Here is a 19,939-nt window from a genome sequence, read left to right as displayed (position 1 = left end):
TAAGTTATGCATCGTATTATAAAAGATTCTTAAAATACACACACGTATTATATCATTCTGAAACGTTTTACTCGAAATTTCCAGTGAAAAAGTTTGAAGAAATAAATTATATCATGTGACTGATGTCATTGTACATATGACGTCAGATACTATTTTTGTGAATGTTGTTTGTTTTTGTTTTTAAAGTGACACCGGGATAAAAAATAGAAACATGGATTTTTCAAGAACTATCTGTAGTCTCATTATCAATTTATAGACAATAACATGAAATGTTTAATGTACGAAAATGGAATGTAGCGGCAGTATGGTCGACTTTGTCCGCAATTACCCTAATCTCCCCTAACAGTATAACGTATTATTATATTGTATCTAAACATTTCGCCCGCGTTAAGAAACGTATGGACGGGTTCCTAGCTTATTATAATAGTGCAGTTTTCTCTCAACTGACGTCAAGGGTTTGAACGACACTAATGACGTCAAGGATTGTTTTGTTGAGTCGTAATTCAGTCAGCTGATTTATTGTGTATCGAACTGAACGACAAATTTACACAGGTTGGTTAATGTTGTTCTCATTCTAGATTTAACATTTTTCATATTGTTATAATATATAAATGTTATATATTCATGTTACACTGCTTGTTATTTAGACATATTGTCCTGCCGATTGACACTTGGTGTTTTTAAATGTTACATAGGGATCGTCGGATGCGGGGAAGGGCCAGGGTAGCCTGAAGGGACGTAGAAAGCATGGTTCTTTCTACATCTGAATATGGTTACATACCCTATATATAGCTGGTATCCAAAACTTGTGGCACCATGTTTCAACCGTTTCTTGACCGAAATAGTGCGACAAATGGACAAACAAACCAAAAATGTATAACCTACCGTACTCACTAAATCCCGATTGAAGTACTTGCATCATTATTAACAAAATAAATCTTTCAAGGACAACATAAAAAATTTGCCCACCATTTTAACGTTGCTAAATAGAGGGAAGTAACTCGCCCTGCACATTAAGATAAATATTGACTTAATGTACGACCTGCAGTAGGGGCAGGGGTCATTCTGAAGTTGGAGGGCTAAAATATACCCCACCCCACCCCAGTTGAAAGGGAATCTAGTCCGAACCAAATTGTTAACAACTACAATAAATTACTCTCCTACCTTTAATTACCATTACATTTCCCCCAAATTTTGTCCAGACACAAGTTGTGAAAAAACCATTACAGTGGCACAGATTCCACATATGAGAATAACGATGTCGCCAGTATCGACTTCGCTGAGATAGCATAGGGCAAACTACATGCAGTTTTCTGCCGTCTGCCATTTTTATTTTTTTTATGGAATACTCTACAAGAGGGGTGAAAGCCTCCAAAGTATGTGACATAATTAATATAAAATCAATGATCTCTAGTGGTATCATTAAAAAAAAAAAAAAAAAAAAAAATAATGAAATTAATATGACGTCATCACGTTTGCTTTTATATCATAACTGTATTTTATCTCCAACACTATTTACTATGTTCATTAATGACTTCCAAGAATATTTATGTAACATTGGAGATAAAGTATAACTAGACACAATGCGCTTAAGCCATCTACTTTTTGCAGATGATCTTCTACTTTTATCAGAAACCCCACATGGTCTACAACAGCTCCTTGATCAACTAGATATATATTGTAATGACAACAATCTTACTATTAATTTAAATAAAACAAAAATTGTTATTTTTGGTGGCCAAAGTACAACAAATAAGCTTACTTGGCATCTCTCGGGCAATAAAGTCCCAGTTGTAACAAAATATACATATTTAGTGGTTGACTTTACTCAAAATGGAAATTTTAAAGAATGTTCCCGATCACTTTGGAGCAAAGGTTGTTTTTACAAGATGCAGAAAGAATTCTCAAATGTTAACCTACCAGTAGACATTTCATGCCAGTTATTTAATTCTCTTGTTGATCCTGTCCTTTTATATGCTAGTGAGGTTTGGGGTGCCCAGTTCATATCATTAAAATATTTGGAAACTTTCCTGCCAGAGAGAGTGCTTTTAAAATTTTGTAAATCAACACTACAGGTTAATAGTCGTACCCATAATTGGGCCTCTAGAGCTGAGCTAGGTTTGTACCCACTCCTGTTGTCTGTGGTAAAACGAATGTTACATTTTTACTCCCATATGCAAACTACGAACAACATTATTTTACAACATGCTTTCTCTGAATGCACAAGCCTTGAAAAGAAAAATATTGGTTGGCTTCACAAATTATATTATTACATTGGTGAGTTGAATCAAAAACGAAGCACTGTCAATTATCCCATTCATCTTATAAATATAATTAAAACTAAGTATCACAATATTTTAAAAGAAAACCTTATAGAAAACCAGTAATAAGATGCGAACGTACAAATTATACAAAAACAATATTCAACTAGAGCCATATTTATTACACTGTGTACATCCAGAAAACCGTAAAGCTTTTACTAAATTACGTCTCAGTGACCACAAATTAAAAATAGCGACTGGGCGCCATACAAAACCTTTCACTTCAGTGGAAGAACGTTTATGTGACCACTGCAATGTAATTGAAGATGAATACCATCATATCACAATATGTAAGAAATATAATAGTCAACGTGTCAAATTATATGCATATCTAACTTTCCATAATTACGTATTTAAAAGTATGAGTATGCAAGAAAAATTTATATATATTATGCAAAACCAAAATCCAGCCTGTGCTGGTGCGGTATGCATATTTGTTCACGATTATACATGTATTGCCCATAATTAGTCCTTATTTAGTCATTCTGTTTGTTTCTTGTTTATGCATATGTTTTGCATCTAGTTCCGTATGTGGAATGTTTATATGCAATAAAGTTTTTATCTTTTTATCTTATCTTAACATCTTATGACGTTGTTAGATTAATTAAAGGGACATTCCTGAGTGCTGCAATTTTTAAGATGTTATCGGCTAACAGAGACTTTTTAACGATTGTAATTAATTATCAAATATATTTTGTTTGCATAAAATATTAGTGGCTGTATATTAAACGTGTTTCTGATCGTTCTAATATTTCTACTAGGTTAAATTTCATTTTCTTTCCTAAAATGTTTTTTTTCGTACGTACGAAATTATTTGAAGACAAAATCCAGTTTGGGTTTCTTAGAAATATTAAGGCGACCATAAACACATTGAATATACAGACACTGATATTCTAAACAAGAAAATATATTTAATATGTAAGTTTAATCGTAGAAATATTTTATTAGTCGGAAACATCTTACAATGCAGCAAACTCAGGAATGTCCCTTTGAGTCATATCCTTTGACCCCTCTTGGAGAATATTCCATAAAAAGTCAAAATGGCAGCCGGCACAAAATTTTAGGCTTTTTGCCTTATGCAATCTCAGCGAAGTCGATATAGGTGACATGGTTATCATCTAGTATGTGGAATCTGTGTCATTGTAATGGTTTTTTGAAGTGGACAAAATGTGCGTAAAATATAACGAAAAATAAAGGTAGGAGAGCAATTTTTCGTAGTTTTTTACTCCGATAGTTCATAATAATGTGTGTGCGTGTTTGTGTGTGTGTGTGTATATGTGTGTGTGTGTGTGTGTGTGCGCGCGCGCATGTACACATACTTCACATTAAATACCCCCACCCCTCCCCACCACACATCAAGTCCCCCTCAATTTCTAGCATATTTCTACGCCCATAGTCTTAACACACCATACTCAATGCCAAAGTGACTAGGCTAAACGTCGCAGCCCATAGATTACACAAACCTGCAACTTGTGGATAAAGTTACACCAGAGTGAAACGAGTGTGTGAAATTAAAACGAGGAAACACCCTTAAACAGGAGACTAGAGCTCGTTTTCACAACCATTACTTCTTAGAGGTACATACATTTTAAAACTTTGACGAAATGCATTTCGTGGTATTAGACCGACCAGGATGATGAGAACATGCATTATTCCCATGCCGTATAGACTGACCTAATCCTGGTGCTTCCGACTTCCATCAGGGCAGATGGTATTAGTACGCAGTGACGTAAGAAGGTGCCGAAAAGTGTGTGCGTGGGGGGGGGGGGGGAGGGCACACTTTTATATTTACACACTTTTACACTATTATCAAGCAAATACAAAGCAAAATATTTGAAAAGTGTCTGGGGGCACATGCCCACTTGCCCCCCCCCCCCCCTCCCCGCTTCCAACGCTAGTGGTACGTATCTATTATCCAACCAAGTGACACAGATTCCAATCGCCCCATACCTCGTTCCAGCAAAGTGTCGCCTGGACACATTCAACAAACAGGTACGTAGGTAAGTCACTGTCGCCTGGACACGTTCCACAAACAGGTACGTAGGTAAGTCACTGTCGCCTGGACACGTTTCACAAACAGGTACGTACGTAAGTCACTGTCGCCTGGACACGTTCCACAAACAGGTACGTAGGTAAGTCACTGTCGCCTGGACACGTTCAACAAACAGGTACATAAGTAAGTCATTGTCGCCTGGACACGATCATCAAATAGGTACGTGGGTAAGTCACTGTCGTCTGGACACGTTCCACAGACAGGTACGTAGGTAAGTCACTGTCGCCTGGACACGTTTCACAGACAGGTACGTAGGTAAGTCAATGTCGCCTGGACACGTTCGACAAACAGGTACGTACGTAAGTCACTATCGTCTGGACACGATCAACAAACAGGTACGTAGGATAGTCACTGTCGCCTGGACACGTTCAACAAACAGGTACGTAGGTAAGTCACTGTCGCCTGGACACGTTCAACAAATAGGTACGTAGGTAAGTCACTGTCGTCTGGACACGATCAACAAACAGGTACGTAGGATAGTCACTGTCGCCTGGACACGTTTCACAGACAGGTACGTAGGTAAGTCAATGTCGCCTGGACACGTTCGACAAACAGGTACGTACGTAAGTCACTATCGTCTGGACACGATCAACAAACAGGTACGTAGGATAGTCACTGTCGCCTGGACACGTTCAACAAACAGGTACGTAGGTAAGTCACTGTCGCCTGGACACGTTCAACAAATAGGTACGTAGGTAAGTCACTGTCGTCTGGACACGATCAACAAACAGGTACGTAGGATAGTCACTGTCGCCTGGACACGTTCCACATACAGGTACGTAGGTAAGTCACTGTCGCCTGGACACATTCCACAGACAGGTACGTAGGTAAGTCACTGTCGCCTGGACACGTTCCACAGACAGGTGCGTAGGTAAGACACTGTAGCCTGGACACGTTCAACAGACAGGTACGTAGGTAAGTCACTGTCGCCTGGACACGTTCCACAGACAGGTGCGTAGATAAGACACTGTAGCCTGGACACATCCAACAAACAGGTACGTAGGTACGTCACAGTCGCCTGGACACGTCCAACAAACAGACACGTAGGTAAGTCACTGTCGCCTGGACACGTTCCACAGGCAGGTACGTAGGTAAGTCACTGTCGCCTGGACACGTTCCACAGACAGGTGCGTAGATAAGACACTGTAGCCTGGACACATCCAACAAACAGGTACGTAGGTACGTCACTGTCTCCTGGACACGTCCAACAAACAGGTACGTAGGTAAGTCACTGTCGCCTGGACACGTTCCACAGGCAGGTTCGTAGGTAAGTCACTGTCGCCTGGACACGTTCCACAGACAGGTACGTAGGCAAGTCACTGTCGCCTGGACACGTTCCACATACAGGTACGTAGGTAAGTCACTGTCGCCTGGACACGTTCCACAGACAGGTACGTAGGCAAGTCACTGTCGCCTGGACACGTTCCACAGACAGGTACGTAGGTAAGTCACTGTCGTCTGGACACGTTCCACAGGCAGGTACGTAGGTGAGTCGCTGTCGCCTGGAGACGTTCAACAAACAGGTACGTAGGTAAGTCGCTGTCGCCTGGAGACGTTCAACAAACAGGTACGTAGGTAAGTCGCTGTCGCCTGGACACGTTCCACAGGCAGGTACGTAGGTAAGTCACTGTCGCCTGGACACGTTCCACATACAGGTACGTTGATAAGTCGCTGTCGCCTGGACACGTTCCACAGACAGGTACGTAGGTAAGTCGCGGTCGCCTGGAGACGTTCCACAGACAGGTACGTAGGCAAGTCACTGTCGCCTGGACACGTTCCACAGACAGGTACGTAGGTAAGTCACTGTCGTCTGGACACGTTCCACAGGCAGGTACGTAGGTGAGTCGCTGTCGCCTGGAGACGTTCAACAAACAGGTACGTAGGTAAGTCGCTGTCGCCTGGACACGTTCCACAGGCAAGTACGTAGGTAAGTCACTGTCGCCTGGACACGTTCCACATACAGGTACGTTGATAAGTCGCTGTCGCCTGGACACGTTCCACAGACAGGTACGTAGGTAAGTCGCGGTCGCCTGGAGACGTTCAACAAACAGACACGTAGGTACGTCGCTGTCACCTGGACACGTTCCACAAACAGATACGTAGGTAGGCCTAAGTCATTGTCGCCTGGACACGTTCCACAGACAGGTACGTAGATAAGTCGCTGTCGCCTGGACACGTTCCACAGACAGGTACGTAGGTAAGTCACTGTCGCCTCGACACGTTCCACATACAGGTACGTTGATAAGTCGCTGTCGCCTGGACACGTTCCACAGACAGGTACGTAGGTAAGTCACTGTCGCCTCGACACGTCCAACAAAGAGGTACGTAGGTAAGTCACTGTCGCCTGGACACGTCCAACAAACAGACACGTAGATAAATCACTGTCGCCTGGACACGTTCCACAGACAGGTACGTGGGATAATCACTGTCGCCTGGGTACGTTCCACAAACAAAAGCCGATGATTAATCAACCAATGTGCTGTAGAGGTATCGTTACACAAAACAAACTTTATTATAGGTCAGCAACGTAACATTTGGGTTTATATTGAGAAAATGATTACATTTTTATGTGGGTTGGTTTTGTTCCTTAGAGAAAGTCAGATGTGGTCTAACCACTAACTAACCCACTGTTCTGGACTGTCAGCCCAGATAGCTGAGGTGTGTGCCCAGGACAGCGTCCTTGAACCTTAATTGGATATAAGCATGTCACGGGGATCCTATAATACCCGTAACTGAATGAAACACGATTATCCAAATATCTCTCCTAACTGTATATCTATTAGATCTCTCTGTAACGGGCAGTTATACCCGCGTGGCTCGTCTAGGTATGATCAGAGATAAGATCTTATATAAAGTATATGTAATATAGCACGTTTAGTTCACTAGAAAACACAACAAAACACAATACACTTTGGAATCTGTATTAACCTTAAGCTGACAAATATACTGCCGCAGTAGTTAATTAACAGCAACAAATAATAACAACCCAGAACTGATCACTTAATTAGTTAATCTCTAGGTGTCTAGTTTACACAATATTCTAATCACTTCACCGTGACACAAAACCCACACGTGTGATAATTGAGAAACGCTTCCAGGGGAACTTAATTAGTAAAGGAATTACAACTCTGTTCCTAACTGGTTAATTTTTAATTAACCCTTAACTACTCATTCAGTAACCTTGTAATACAGACTTAATACTGGTACCTATCACAATAAAGACAATAACCTACAGTTTACCTAGGTCCTCTAGGATGACTGGTTAAGCTTTAATAATATTAGAACAATGAATCCTACAGTTTCCTTCGTCAGATTACCGGAAACACCGTCTAAATAATATTGGTATAATACAGTATTAAAATATTTAAAGTCACATCAATCACATCAAGGTTATACAACAGAGCAGAAATAATATATTAACAGTCCGGACGGACAACGTTCCCTGGAAGCCTTCCAATATGTTTCTCCCTGATATCTCTAAAACCCTAGCTATTTATTATAAAATCCCAGACTGGTCCGGAGACAGTACGCGGAACCGAATCTTATGATGTGTATATTTCCACAGCGACCAAGCGGTATTTTTTCGTACAAGCCTAGACTGTTCGTCGCCAGTTCGCTAGAATCACGGTCGTAAAAAACGCACTCGCGGAGGTATTACGTAACTACTGGCCACATGGCCTCCGCATCTGGTCTGGGTGTGTATTGAAAACAGCACGACCACCGTCGCGCAGAGGTATTACGTAACAAAGTGCCCACCTGGGCTTAAGTGCATATTGGAACTGCACACGACCCTCTAAAACAATTAATATCGCCACAGGCGAAAAGAAATAAGAGCATGTTCCGTCACAAAGCACGAAAATAATTTGAAATGAAATGAAATTATGTGATCGATTATTATTAATTAAATTACTTATTAAATTGTCTGCCATATTCGCCTTTACAGTGTCCAGGCGTCCACAGCAGAATGCCTTCTAAGCGAGGTAAATCTCGGTCTCGTTCTCCACCGAAAGACAGGAAGTCTCGTTCGACTTCTAGGTCGCCGACTAGATCCCACAAGAGCTCGCCGTTCACCAAGTCTGTAAAGGTACGTGGGCTTTTGTGGATGTACTGGGGCTACTCTACCAAATAGCATCTCGGCTGGGTCAAAGTTCGAAGGAAGGAAATGTTTTATTTAACCGACGCACTCAACACATTTTATTTACGGTTATATGGCGTCGGAGATATGGTTAAGGACCACACAGATATTGAGGGAGGAAACACGCTGTCCCCACTTCATTGGCTACTCTTTTCGATTAGCAGCAAGGGATCTTTTATATGCACCATCCCATAGACAGGATAGCACATACCACGGCCTTTGATGTACCAGTCGTGGTACACTGGCTGGAGCGAGAAATAGGGCCCACGGACAGGGATCGATCCCAAACCGACCGCACATCAAGCGAGAGCTTTACCACTGGGTTTCGTCTCGTCCCCGGGTCAAAGTTCGAAGTGAACTTTAATGGAGGAATTAATGCCGTGAGTCCTGCCATTGGACTGGTGGTAAACATATGGCAGTGGTTGTTTACACCAAGTATAGTTCTATGTAGGCAATAAATACATGCACTTTTATTTGACGCTCCAACACGAGACATATATGGGGTGCCTGTAAAACAAAGAACCATTTTGTGCGGTTTTGACGGTGCTTGTAACAACATCCTGTTGTCTCGAAAATGAGTCATGAAAGGTTCCATTTAACTCAGTCACTACTTTGGGTGAGGCGTAGTATTCATATATATATATAGTTTATATTTTAGTTGATACGTTGCATATAGTATGCCAATGGGATTTTATTTGGTATACATGTAGTCCAACCTACTAGATATAGCCCGATGTATTGCACCTAGGTTGTACTCTACAAATAACATTGCATAGGCGACAATGTTAACGTGTATGGTTAAAAACACTATATGCAATACATCAACTAAACTATTACCCATAAATATCAGTACTACAACCCCTCCCTTGAGAAAGTGGAACATTCCATGGCTAATGATTTTTTTTTTTATATGACCGGATGTTTTCACAACACCCCTTGTTTCGCACACAATTTTAGTACTTAGTTTTACAGGTACCCCCATACACGTTTCAAGCACAAGGCTAGCTACTTGACACAGTTGTACTTGGTGAAAAATGCATACATTTATTGCCAAGATGAAATTAATGTTTTGACAACAAATACTCACATCAAAAGTCCGGTACACCTCGAACTTTGACTCAGTCGGATGTTATTTGGTTTAGTACTACCTATAACTACATGTATATTCTAAATAATGCCAAAACCAATATTATATCATGTTAAGTTGTAAACCCATACCAGCTTTCATAATAGTTAAAAATAAATAAATAAATACATAAAATAAAATAAATAAATAATATAAATAATTTAAAAAAAATATATGTAATTTAAAACATTTCTTAATAAACTGACATCAAAATACATGTCCACTGAGCTATTTTTCGTTCCAGCCAGTGCACCACGACATGTATATCAAAGGCTGTGGTATGTGCTATCCGGTCTGTTGAATGGTGCATATAACAGATACTAGGGGAAAAAGACTAAGACTATATGTCAAAATTACAAAATGTTTGACATCCAATAACCAATGTGCTTTAGTGGTGTCGTTAAAGAAAATAAACTTTACCTTTCAAATTACATATGCTAAATCTCACTTTCAGTACAGGGGTGAAGACAAACTACTTGAAGAGCCCAGTTAAGCTGTATCCTAAAGCTGTATCGTAACCGGACGCGAGCGACGCAAGCGATTATTTTAGAAATCATTGATTTTAATCGCCGTAGTCTAACTGCACGCGTACGGCGCAACGGATAAATCTGTCATTTATTGGTCGCGCCGTACTCGTGCGGTTAGTACACGGCGATTAAAATCAATGATTTCTAAAATAATCGCTCAAATCGTTCGTGTCGCGTCGCATGTGTGTACATGTGTGTGTGTGTGTGTATGCGTATGTGTGTGTGTGTACGTATGTGTGTGTGTGTGTGTGTACACGTTTGTTTGTGTGTGTGTGTGTGTACGTGTATGTGTGTACGTGTGTGTACAGATGTGTGTGTGTGTGTGTGTGTGTGTACAGATGTGTGTTTATGTGTGTGCAGGTGCGCGCGTTGATCTGGGTTAATCGCCGACGTGTTTCAGGTTGTATTAAAGGCAGGCTTTTCTTTTTAAAATGAATATCTTTCTGTCGATCTTTTGACCCATTGAATCTCGCCTCTTGAGCATGTTTGGCCATATGTGTCACCATATCCTTACCTTCACTAGCTTGTTGCCAGTGTTAGGCGACCAGCCTCGGTGGTGTAGTGGTTAAGCTATCAGACTTAAGGTTGGTAAGTACTGGGTTCGCACCTCGGTACCCGGTCCCATTCATTGAGTCTTAATGAAACAATGGGTAGGTGTAAGACCACTACACCGACTTCTCTCACACTAGCCAATAACAACCAACAAATAACCCACTGCCCTAGACAGACAGCCCAGATAGGCGAGACGTGTACCTTAGTGGGCGTAGTTGAGCGATAGTGGAATAGAAACTCAAAGATCAAATTAAAATTAAACGAGCTTTTAAGCGGCCTTTCAACAATAATGTAAGAAAACTTTATTGCCCAAAGGAAGAGAGTATTTGTTAAGAGTTTGTTTTGTTTAACGACACCACTAGAGCACATTACTTTATTAAACATCGGCTACTGGATGTCAAACATTTGGTAATTTTGAAATATAGTTTTAGAAAGGAAACCCGCTAAGTTTTTCCATTAGTAGCAAGGGATCTTTTATATACACCACACTACAGACAGAATAACACAAACAACGTATTTTTGTAATCCAATTTGTAGTGCACTGGCTGGAACGAGAAATAGCTCAATGGGCCCACCGACGGGAATCGATCTCAGACCGACCGTGCATATTTGTTATGAGTTGCGCAACGTTTGTAAAACAATGTCTCGTAGTTATTAATAAACTTGCAAAATTTGATGATATTTTGTTGTTACTAACGAAGGAGTCCAAGTACTCTGCCGTTCGAGAGCTGGACGGATATTTGTACGGTCGTGAGAGCGATTATGCTATCGTGCTACATGTGCTACTAGGATAAACCGGCTCTGACATTCCTCCGTATTGCGCCCGATTCCATCCTAAAACTGTCTGGCTATTTTGTGGATTCTCGTGTTTGCTGTGGTACCCCATACATGTTCCAATTCCTCCGTATTTCGCCCGATTCCATCCTAAAACTGTCTGGCTATTTTGTGGATTCTCGTGTTTGCTGTGGTACCCCATACATGTTCCAATTCCTCCGTATTTCGCCCGATTCCATCCTAAAACTGTCTGGCTATTTTGTGGATTCTCGTGTTTGCTGTGGTACCCCATACATGTTCCAATTCCTCCGTATTTCGCCCGATTCCATCCTAAAACTGTCTGGCTATTTTGTGGATTCTCGTGTTTGCTGTGGTACCCCATACATGTTCCAATTCCTCCGTATTTCGCCCGATTCCATCCTAAAACTGTCTGGCTATTTTGTGGATTCTCGTGTTTGCTGTAGTACCCCATACATGTTCCAATTCCTCCGTATTTCGCCCGATTCCATCCTAAAACTGTCTGGCTATTTTGTGGATTCTCGTGTTTGCTGTGGTACCCCATACATGTTCCAATTTCTCCGTATTTCGCCCGATTCCATCCTAAAACTGTGGCTATTTTGTGGATTCTCGTGTTTGCTCTGGTCAGAAAGAGTTGTTAATCTTGAGATGATATTTTTGCGCAGTGGAGTGTTTTATTGTACCTGTATACCTATATACCTGTTTACCTGTATACCTGTGTACCTGTTTACCTGTGTACATGTATACATGTGTACCTGTTTACCTGTGTACCTGTTTACCTGCTTACCTGTTTCAGAACAGAACAGAACAGAACTTTATTCACTCAGAACACCTACGGTGTTACATTTGAGGTGGTTTACAAACAGTTTGGTGTACTGCTTAAAAGAATAATGAAATCAAACATTCAAATAACTAACTAAATAAATTTACAACACACATATACACAATAGTATACAGGTAATATAATCAAACTTACAACTAAGTAACTTACGAAACATAAATGTTTTTAAACACGTCGTTAATCAAATTAATAAAAGTACATAATTTCTTTATATTTGATATTTTTGTGGAGTTAAATAGCTGACTTAATTTAAGGGTGTTGGGTCTAATATAAAAATATTTCTTTAGATATGTACTTCTTTCATTAGTAAAATGAGGACACTGAAATAAATAATGGAAATCATCACCTACCGCAATGTTACAGAGAGGACATATTCTATCTTTTTTTTTCAATATTCTGCCATCTGCCTGTTTCAATCGGTAGATAATGATTGCTTGTTCTGAAGCGGCTACAAATTATACGAAATTTTTCAGGCAAGTACAGAAGGTAGTTTTCACATTCATGTTTTGTTTTAAATATCCTATAGGTAACGCATTTTGGATAAGAGTTTAAGTTATCATTCCAAGCTTGTAGGTATTGATCTCTTAGTCGTTCAGAAACTGTACGAATAAAAGCTTTTTTATTTAAAATGTTTTGGTTTACCCAGTAATTACCCAAGCCTAGTTTGTTTAGAGTATCATGTATATGTATCAACCACTTTAACCTATAACCATACTGAACATTTTCACTTATCATAATTCTATACAGTATAGCTGATATTTTGGATGTCTTTCCGGTGATCAACGTAGCCCAACAATTTAGCATCTTAATTGTTATTTTCATATCTAATGGAAAAGCTCCTAATTCTCCGTAAATCATGGGAAGTGGTGTACTCTTTCTTAGCCTTAATATATATCTTAAAAAGTTTAACTGTATTTGTTCAATGTTTTGATTATTACCAAAACCCCAAATTTCCGAAGAATATAAAAGGATAGGGACAATAGTGCTTTCAAAAATTCGTAATTGAATATCTATTGGTAAATTGAGATTCCTGGTTCTAATATTTAACAAAGTTAATCCTTTTTTAGCCTGCGAAATAAGAGCCTTTTTTGCTTGTACAATAGATCCAGTCCTTGTAAATAATATTCCTAGGTATTTATAGCTATCAAGAATATCTAATTTTATATCTTTGATGTACAAAAACTTATTTTTGGGTGGTTTTGAGCCAAATATAACAATTTTTGACTTCTCGATATTTACTTTTAATTTCCAATTATCACAGTATTCTGAAAAAAAACGTCTAATGATTTTTGTAGGTCGTCTAAAGATTCTGCCAAAATCACTGTATCATCAGCGTAAAGTAGCATAGTAATTATTATAAATAGATCAGTATTGTTATGTTCGTACTCTAATTTAACCCCTTTGCATTGTTCATTCACTAGTACATCTTCTAAATCATTTAAATATATACCGAATAATATGGGTGAAAGATTTTCGCCCTGCCGTACACCATTTTGACATAAAAAATAGGCAGAATATTCGTTATTGTGACTAACACATGATTTGATACCTTGATACATTTTGTAGACAATTCTTAGAAATTTACCGTCTACATCTAGATTTAACATCTTTTGCCACAAACCTGTTCTCCAAACCGTGTCAAAAGCTTTAGAGAAATCGATAAAAGCACAATATAGTTTTTTCTTTCGTTGTTTAAGATTTCATGTAGAGCATATAAAGAGAAATATGATTATTTGTACTATAATGTTTTCGAAAACCAGCTTGGTTTTCTTTTAGTTTTTCTGAACATTCAAGAAAGACAGTTATTCTTTTATTTAAGATGGATGTAAAAAGTTTTCCAAAACAGCTTACAATATAGATTGGTCGGTATGATACGGGTTCTCGCGGATTACCTTTCTTTTTATATATTGGTTTGATAATACCTGTTAACTAGTCATCTGGCAATATACCACAGTTAAAAATAAGGTTAAACAGTTTTTTCTAAGATCGGAATTAGTTTGTTTCCAGCATACTTCAGTTATTTATTTGGAATTTCATCTTTGCCCATAGCTTTGTTATTTTGTAAACTTTTAATAGCTGTTGAAATTTCATCTTTAGTAATAGTATCGTTTAGAATATTGCTTTCAACGGTAATATCAATGTTTATGACTTCAGGTTCCTCGTTTTCAGTTTCATTTGGGGGTTTTTAAAATTCAAATAATTTGTTAATTTCTATGTCTATTTCGTTAGAAGAGTTTCGATTATTTATTGAATTAAGTTATTTCCAAAAATCCTTAGGTTTGCTTGCTTGCATATTTCTTATTGTTTCTTCAGATGATTTTTCTTGTTTCCGTTTGAAAAATTTAACGGTTTTTGTATATGTCTTGCCTAAATTTAACATTGAGAGGCGATCAGTATCACATTTCGTATGATTAAACTTATGACGTGCCTTATGGAAATGATATCTTGCTATTCTACACACTTTAACAAACCAAACTTTCTGATTAAACTTAAGACGTGCCTTATGGAAATGATATCTTGCTATTCTACACTCTTTACCAAACCAAACTGTCTGATTAAACTTAAGACGTGCCTTATGGAAATGATATCTTGCTATTCTACACTCTTTACCAAACCAAACTTTCTGATTAAACTTAAGACGTGCCTTATGGAAATGATATCTTGCTATTCTACACTCTTTACCAAACCAAACTGTGTGATTAAACTTAAGACGTGCCTTATGGAAATGATATCTTGCTATTCTACTCTTTACCAAACCAAACTGTCTGATTAAACTTAAGACGTGCCTTATGGAAATGATATCTTGCTATTCTACACTCTTTACCAAACCAAACTGTCTGATTAAACTTAAGACGTGCCTTATGGAAATGATATCTTGCTATTCTACACACTTTACCAAACCAAACTTTCTGATTAAAGGGCTTCTTTCGTTTGCTAGTACAATGATTATAACTCCCAGCTGTTTTTTCGGCACTTGCTTTCATATTTGCTAGATCATTTACTATTCTGTTAATGGTTTCTCCCCTAGCAGAATCGACATTTACAGATGTTTTATCAATATATATTATTAGTTTTTTTAATGTGTTCTTCGTCGATGTTATTACTATATATATCAGCTGAATATTTGTTCAGTTTTTAAATCTTTTTATTTGCTTGGTCGTTATGAGTTAAACTATATAAGGTAGTCCTATTTTTCTTTCTAAATACCAGTTCAAGATAAAGTGGGCAGTGGATATCAGAAAGTATAGGGCTGAAATCAGATATTTGGAAATTGTGTATGTAACTTAAAAGTGATATGGAAGCAATGTTATAATCAACGACAGAGGCGTCTTTGCATGTAAATTTTCCTGTTTTTTTATCATTGCCAAATCGACCGTTTACAATAAACAAATTAGGTCATTTACACATATCTAGCACAAGTTTACCAATATGGTTTGTTTTAGTGTCTTGGCTAACTCTAGTTAAAGGTATATTCATATCAGCCAAAACATGATGCACTGTTCAAATATGCACCCACACTTTCCTCTAGGTCAAGCACATCAGCAATATTGCTATCTAAAATATAATCGGGTAAAAAGCCAGTCCTGCCGTTTATATCACCAAGTAGTAATACATAATCTGTCTCATTTACATGTTTCAGAAACAAGCCGTGTACAAAGAAAGAGACTACTTCATCCTGTCTGCCGTGTCTTGCTTGTTCTGCTGCCCAGTGTCCATTTGGGCTTTGATGAACGCATCGAAGGTACGTAACGGTTTTTTTATTACTTATATGGTTAAACATTTCTCCCATCTCATAAGATCGATTGTGGGTAATAAATAGGATATTAAACTCGCTACCATTTCGTGACAGTTGAAAATTATTTCACGCGGAACATAAACATGATGTGGAATGGAAGCTCGTTTAATTTCCTATAATTATACTATACTAGGGTTGGGCGAACTGTGACATTTTAAATTTTTTTTTAGCAGAGTTGTTTCTTTGGCCATTTTGTCTGTAGAATCCATATCTGATGGAAGGGGCGGGATTTAGCTCAGTCGGTTGAGCGCTCGCCTGAGGTACTTGCGTTGCAGGATCGAACCACCTCAGTGAATCTGTTCAACAGATTAATTATTTTTCGTTCCAACCAGTGCACCACAACTGGTCAAAGGCCGTGGTATGTGCTTTCCTGTCTGTGAGAAAGTGCATATAAAAGATCCCTTGCTGCATTAGGTTAAATGTAGCGGGTTTCCTCTGTGGAATACGAGTCAGAATTACCAAATGTTTGACATCCAATAGAATGATGAATAATTATTCAATGTGCTCTAGTGGTGTCGTTAAACAAATCAAACGTCCAAATCTGATGGAATTTTGTACTTACTCAGTTAATAGCAAACATTCAAAATTGCGGCCAAAAAGTATAATTTTCACAACATTATGTGTATTTTCAATACACTCTGGCTTTGTAATATATGATTTGTTACGTTTTTCAGAATGTTGATTTCAAACATGATGCCAACAATTTGATATAAAGCATCGATATCAAAATGTGCAGTTACAGTGACCTATGATTAAAGTGACAGACCGTTGTTTTTAAATACTAAGTCGTATTTTTCACTATTAGACCGGTTACTTAGATTGTATTGTTTAGATTATTCGTACATCCGAAGTGTTTCTAGTCATCCTGGTGTTTCTAATGCAACAAAATGCATTTTTCATAAAAAAAAAAAATTAAAACGCATGTATGTCTGAGAAGTATCGGTTATATTTTAAAGACATTTCCCTGTTTCAATGTAACAGACCCCTGTTTCAAAATCAGTATCAATCTAAGCTACACTGCGATACGCAACGTTAGACATCAGTATCAATCTAAGCTACACTGCAATACGTAACGTTAGACATCAGTATCAATCTCTTGGTGAAAAGAAAGAAATGCGAGATGAAACCAACAGAATCAGTCTGGACTTATAAGCACCAAATTATAAATAGAATAACCTAGTGACTTAGATCCAGACTTAGTATGGCCTCAACTTCAGTCAACATCTCATTGATATGATAATGAGTTAAATGCAATCATATCTTCGGTTGTTACTATCAGGACAAGATAGACCGAGTGTCTTTTAGATTCTAGAGTGTATTTTAGATATTTAGCTGTATTTTAGAGATTTAGCTGTATTTTAGAGATTTAGCTGGTCTACATTTGTTTATCTATTCAATACAAATATTTTCAGCTGCTAGATTATTACCAGCACCTACAGTTATATGTAAAGTATGTCATCTTGTTGGTTTCTTACCTAAGTATATCATTCTTCACATGCGAATACTTCCATTAGATTGTTGGGCTTTGAATAATCATTTTTTTTTTATACAATGCTTTATCCTGAGATCATTTTCACGTTCCTATGTTGCGTTTCTTTATTCATTTACACAATAATGAACAAAACAGAAACAGGATATTGGACGGTATCTCTGAGAACTGCATAAAGAACTGCAACCAATCTGCATGTATATGTGATCTGGCACCTGGACAACATACTAGTCAATTTTAATGTGATTGTATACCTTGCCAGTAAATATCAATATCCGTGCATCAGATCACATTTTGGACATCATATTTGAGATCAGCACCCTGAGAAACATAACAAATCATATATTAAAGCCATAATATATTAAACATAAACCGAACATTACGAAAATGGTCATTTATGGCAACCATTTTGAATTTTTGCTATTAACTGATATCAAACGTCCCGCTACATTAAAAATTCCATCGGATTCAGATTCTACTGGCAAAATGGCCATAGAAACAACTATGTAAACTCAATTTTTAAGAAAAACGTTCAAGTTTGCCCAATCCTAATTATACAATAATTAAGTTAAGTCAGTGATATAGGACACTAAACTACTTCTCAGTAGAACCGTATATGATTGTTTAAGATGTAAAACAATGTTTTGTTGTCCTTTTTGTTTTCTTCCAGGCAGAGGCGGAACGTAACTCGATGGTAAAGCGCTCGCTTGATGCGCGTTAGATCTGGCCATGATTTCGGCGGGCCTATTTGGTTATTTCTCGTTCCAGCTAGTGAACCACGACTGGTATATCATAGGACTATGGGATAGTGCATATGAAAGATCCCTTGCTACTAACTGAAAAATGTAGCGACTTTCCTCTCTAAGACTATATGTCAGAATTACCAAATGTTTGACATCCAATAACCACACCCTGTCCAGGACTTAGTCACTGGCGATGTCAGAGGCTAAGGCTGTGATGGGCGTGCTAAAAAATCCCGTGGTACATGAGCACGTAAATACAGTTTCAAATTCCAATAGCCGATGATTAATAAATCAATGTGTTCTAGTAGTGTTGTTAAACAAAACAAAACTTCTTTTTCTTTCAGGCACGCAATGCCAATAAAAAGAGCGACTTTGCTACGGCGAAACGCTATGGATTGGTTGCCTTGCGATACGCCGCTTTGTCCTTTATGATGGGCGTCAGTTGGATGGTCGGACTCACACTGGGAGCAACAACGCTATGCAACTGAAGCAAAACAAAATGGTTTACCGACAACTCGCTTTTTTCAAGTTTTTCCACATACTACGAATGACCTAATTAATAGAATACAACAGTTTAACACTTACTAGCTTTTGCCAGAGTCACTTACTGAATTTCTGTGAAAATGTGTGTTGTAGGTTGAAGGGTTTGTTTTACAATTACTTACAAACAACACTATGAGTAAATGACCTTTTTTGTTATTACCTTGAATGAGTGTTAATGTCTGACTTTAAAAATATAATAATAATTTAAAAAACTAAAAAACTAAAAAAGAAGCTCATTTATAAATTAGTAAACGTACACACGTTTTTAATATAAATAAATATATATAACATATAAATAAATACATGCATATAATTTCACTTTCAAATAGTACATTTTGTGATTAAAACAAATATTGCAAAATCAATGTTTTTGTTGTTATATACAAATTAGATTTAAAAGCATAGCCGTAATGTCTCACCCAATGAACGTTTTGCACCTTTCAACTGAATGTCAAATAAATATATTATCCCCAGCCCCACCCCCTGGCCTTCCAGATGCAGGCATCTGCCGACGGCTATGCTCAGTGGTGTTGGGTTGGAGGGTTCGAACACCCCCCGCTTATGCTAAAACACGTTTACAGTGCAATAGTAAGCTATTCATATAAGTGTTCAAGGACGATGTTGACAAAAAGGTCCGCTAGGTTCATATTCGAACCCGCCCCTGGTCTAGACCACGGCACTAAGCCCCTGCACAGGCTACAAGTTCAAAGTTCATACACAATTTGGAAGGGCATTGTCAAGCACTTAAAGCACTGTAAAATTAGTTTAGGGCTTTTGCATACATAGTTTCATATATTTTTGTCAGTTATCGAAACGGTGTATCCAACAATTTTCAATATTTGTGATAAAATTACGCTGTCTAGTTCAGCGTGTTAGTGGGATCAGCTGCCAAATTGTTGGTATTACGAGGAACAAACAACAGAGGAAGGTAAATTTTAATATTTATCAGCGGAACATTGTAATGGGTTTTGACAAATTCAAGGGCTTTTCATGAGATCCACTCAAATTCAGGCATTTTGCA

The 19,939-nt window shown here is 38.2% G+C and overlaps 1 protein-coding gene across 1 annotated transcript; it reads left to right on the top strand.

The window, feature by feature from the left end:
- Positions 1–393: 393 nt before the first annotated feature.
- On the top strand, positions 394–19,279 carry LOC121375488. The gene is made up of 4 exons (XM_041502963.1): positions 394–552; positions 8,318–8,458; positions 15,988–16,089; positions 18,720–19,279. Exons 2-4 carry the CDS (start codon positions 8,339–8,341, stop codon positions 18,861–18,863), a joined length of 366 nt encoding a protein of 121 aa, XP_041358897.1. The 5' UTR covers positions 394–552; positions 8,318–8,338; the 3' UTR covers positions 18,864–19,279.
- The last annotated feature ends 660 nt before the right edge of the window (positions 19,280–19,939 follow it).

This window comes from Gigantopelta aegis, chromosome 6, assembly GCF_016097555.1.
Source record: "Gigantopelta aegis isolate Gae_Host chromosome 6, Gae_host_genome, whole genome shotgun sequence".
NCBI classification, from domain to species: Eukaryota; Metazoa; Mollusca; class Gastropoda; order Neomphalida; family Peltospiridae; genus Gigantopelta; species Gigantopelta aegis.
Note: the sequence above shows the minus strand (reverse complement) of the source record. Positions and strands in the feature narration are given on the sequence as shown.

What these genes read in the sequence shown, in the direction of transcription:
- LOC121375488 (XM_041502963.1), top strand. Translation starts at nt 8,339, where the DNA reads ATGCCTTCTAAGCGAGGTAAATCTCGGTCTCGTTCTCCACCGAAAGAC. An exon ending in CGTTCACCAAGTCTGTAAAG is followed by an intron (nt 8,459 to 15,987) that starts GTACGTGGGCTT and finishes TACATGTTTCAG; the next exon opens with AAACAAGCCGTGTACAAAGA. An exon ending in CTTTGATGAACGCATCGAAG is followed by an intron (nt 16,090 to 18,719) that starts GTACGTAACGGT and finishes TTTTTCTTTCAG; the next exon opens with GCACGCAATGCCAATAAAAA.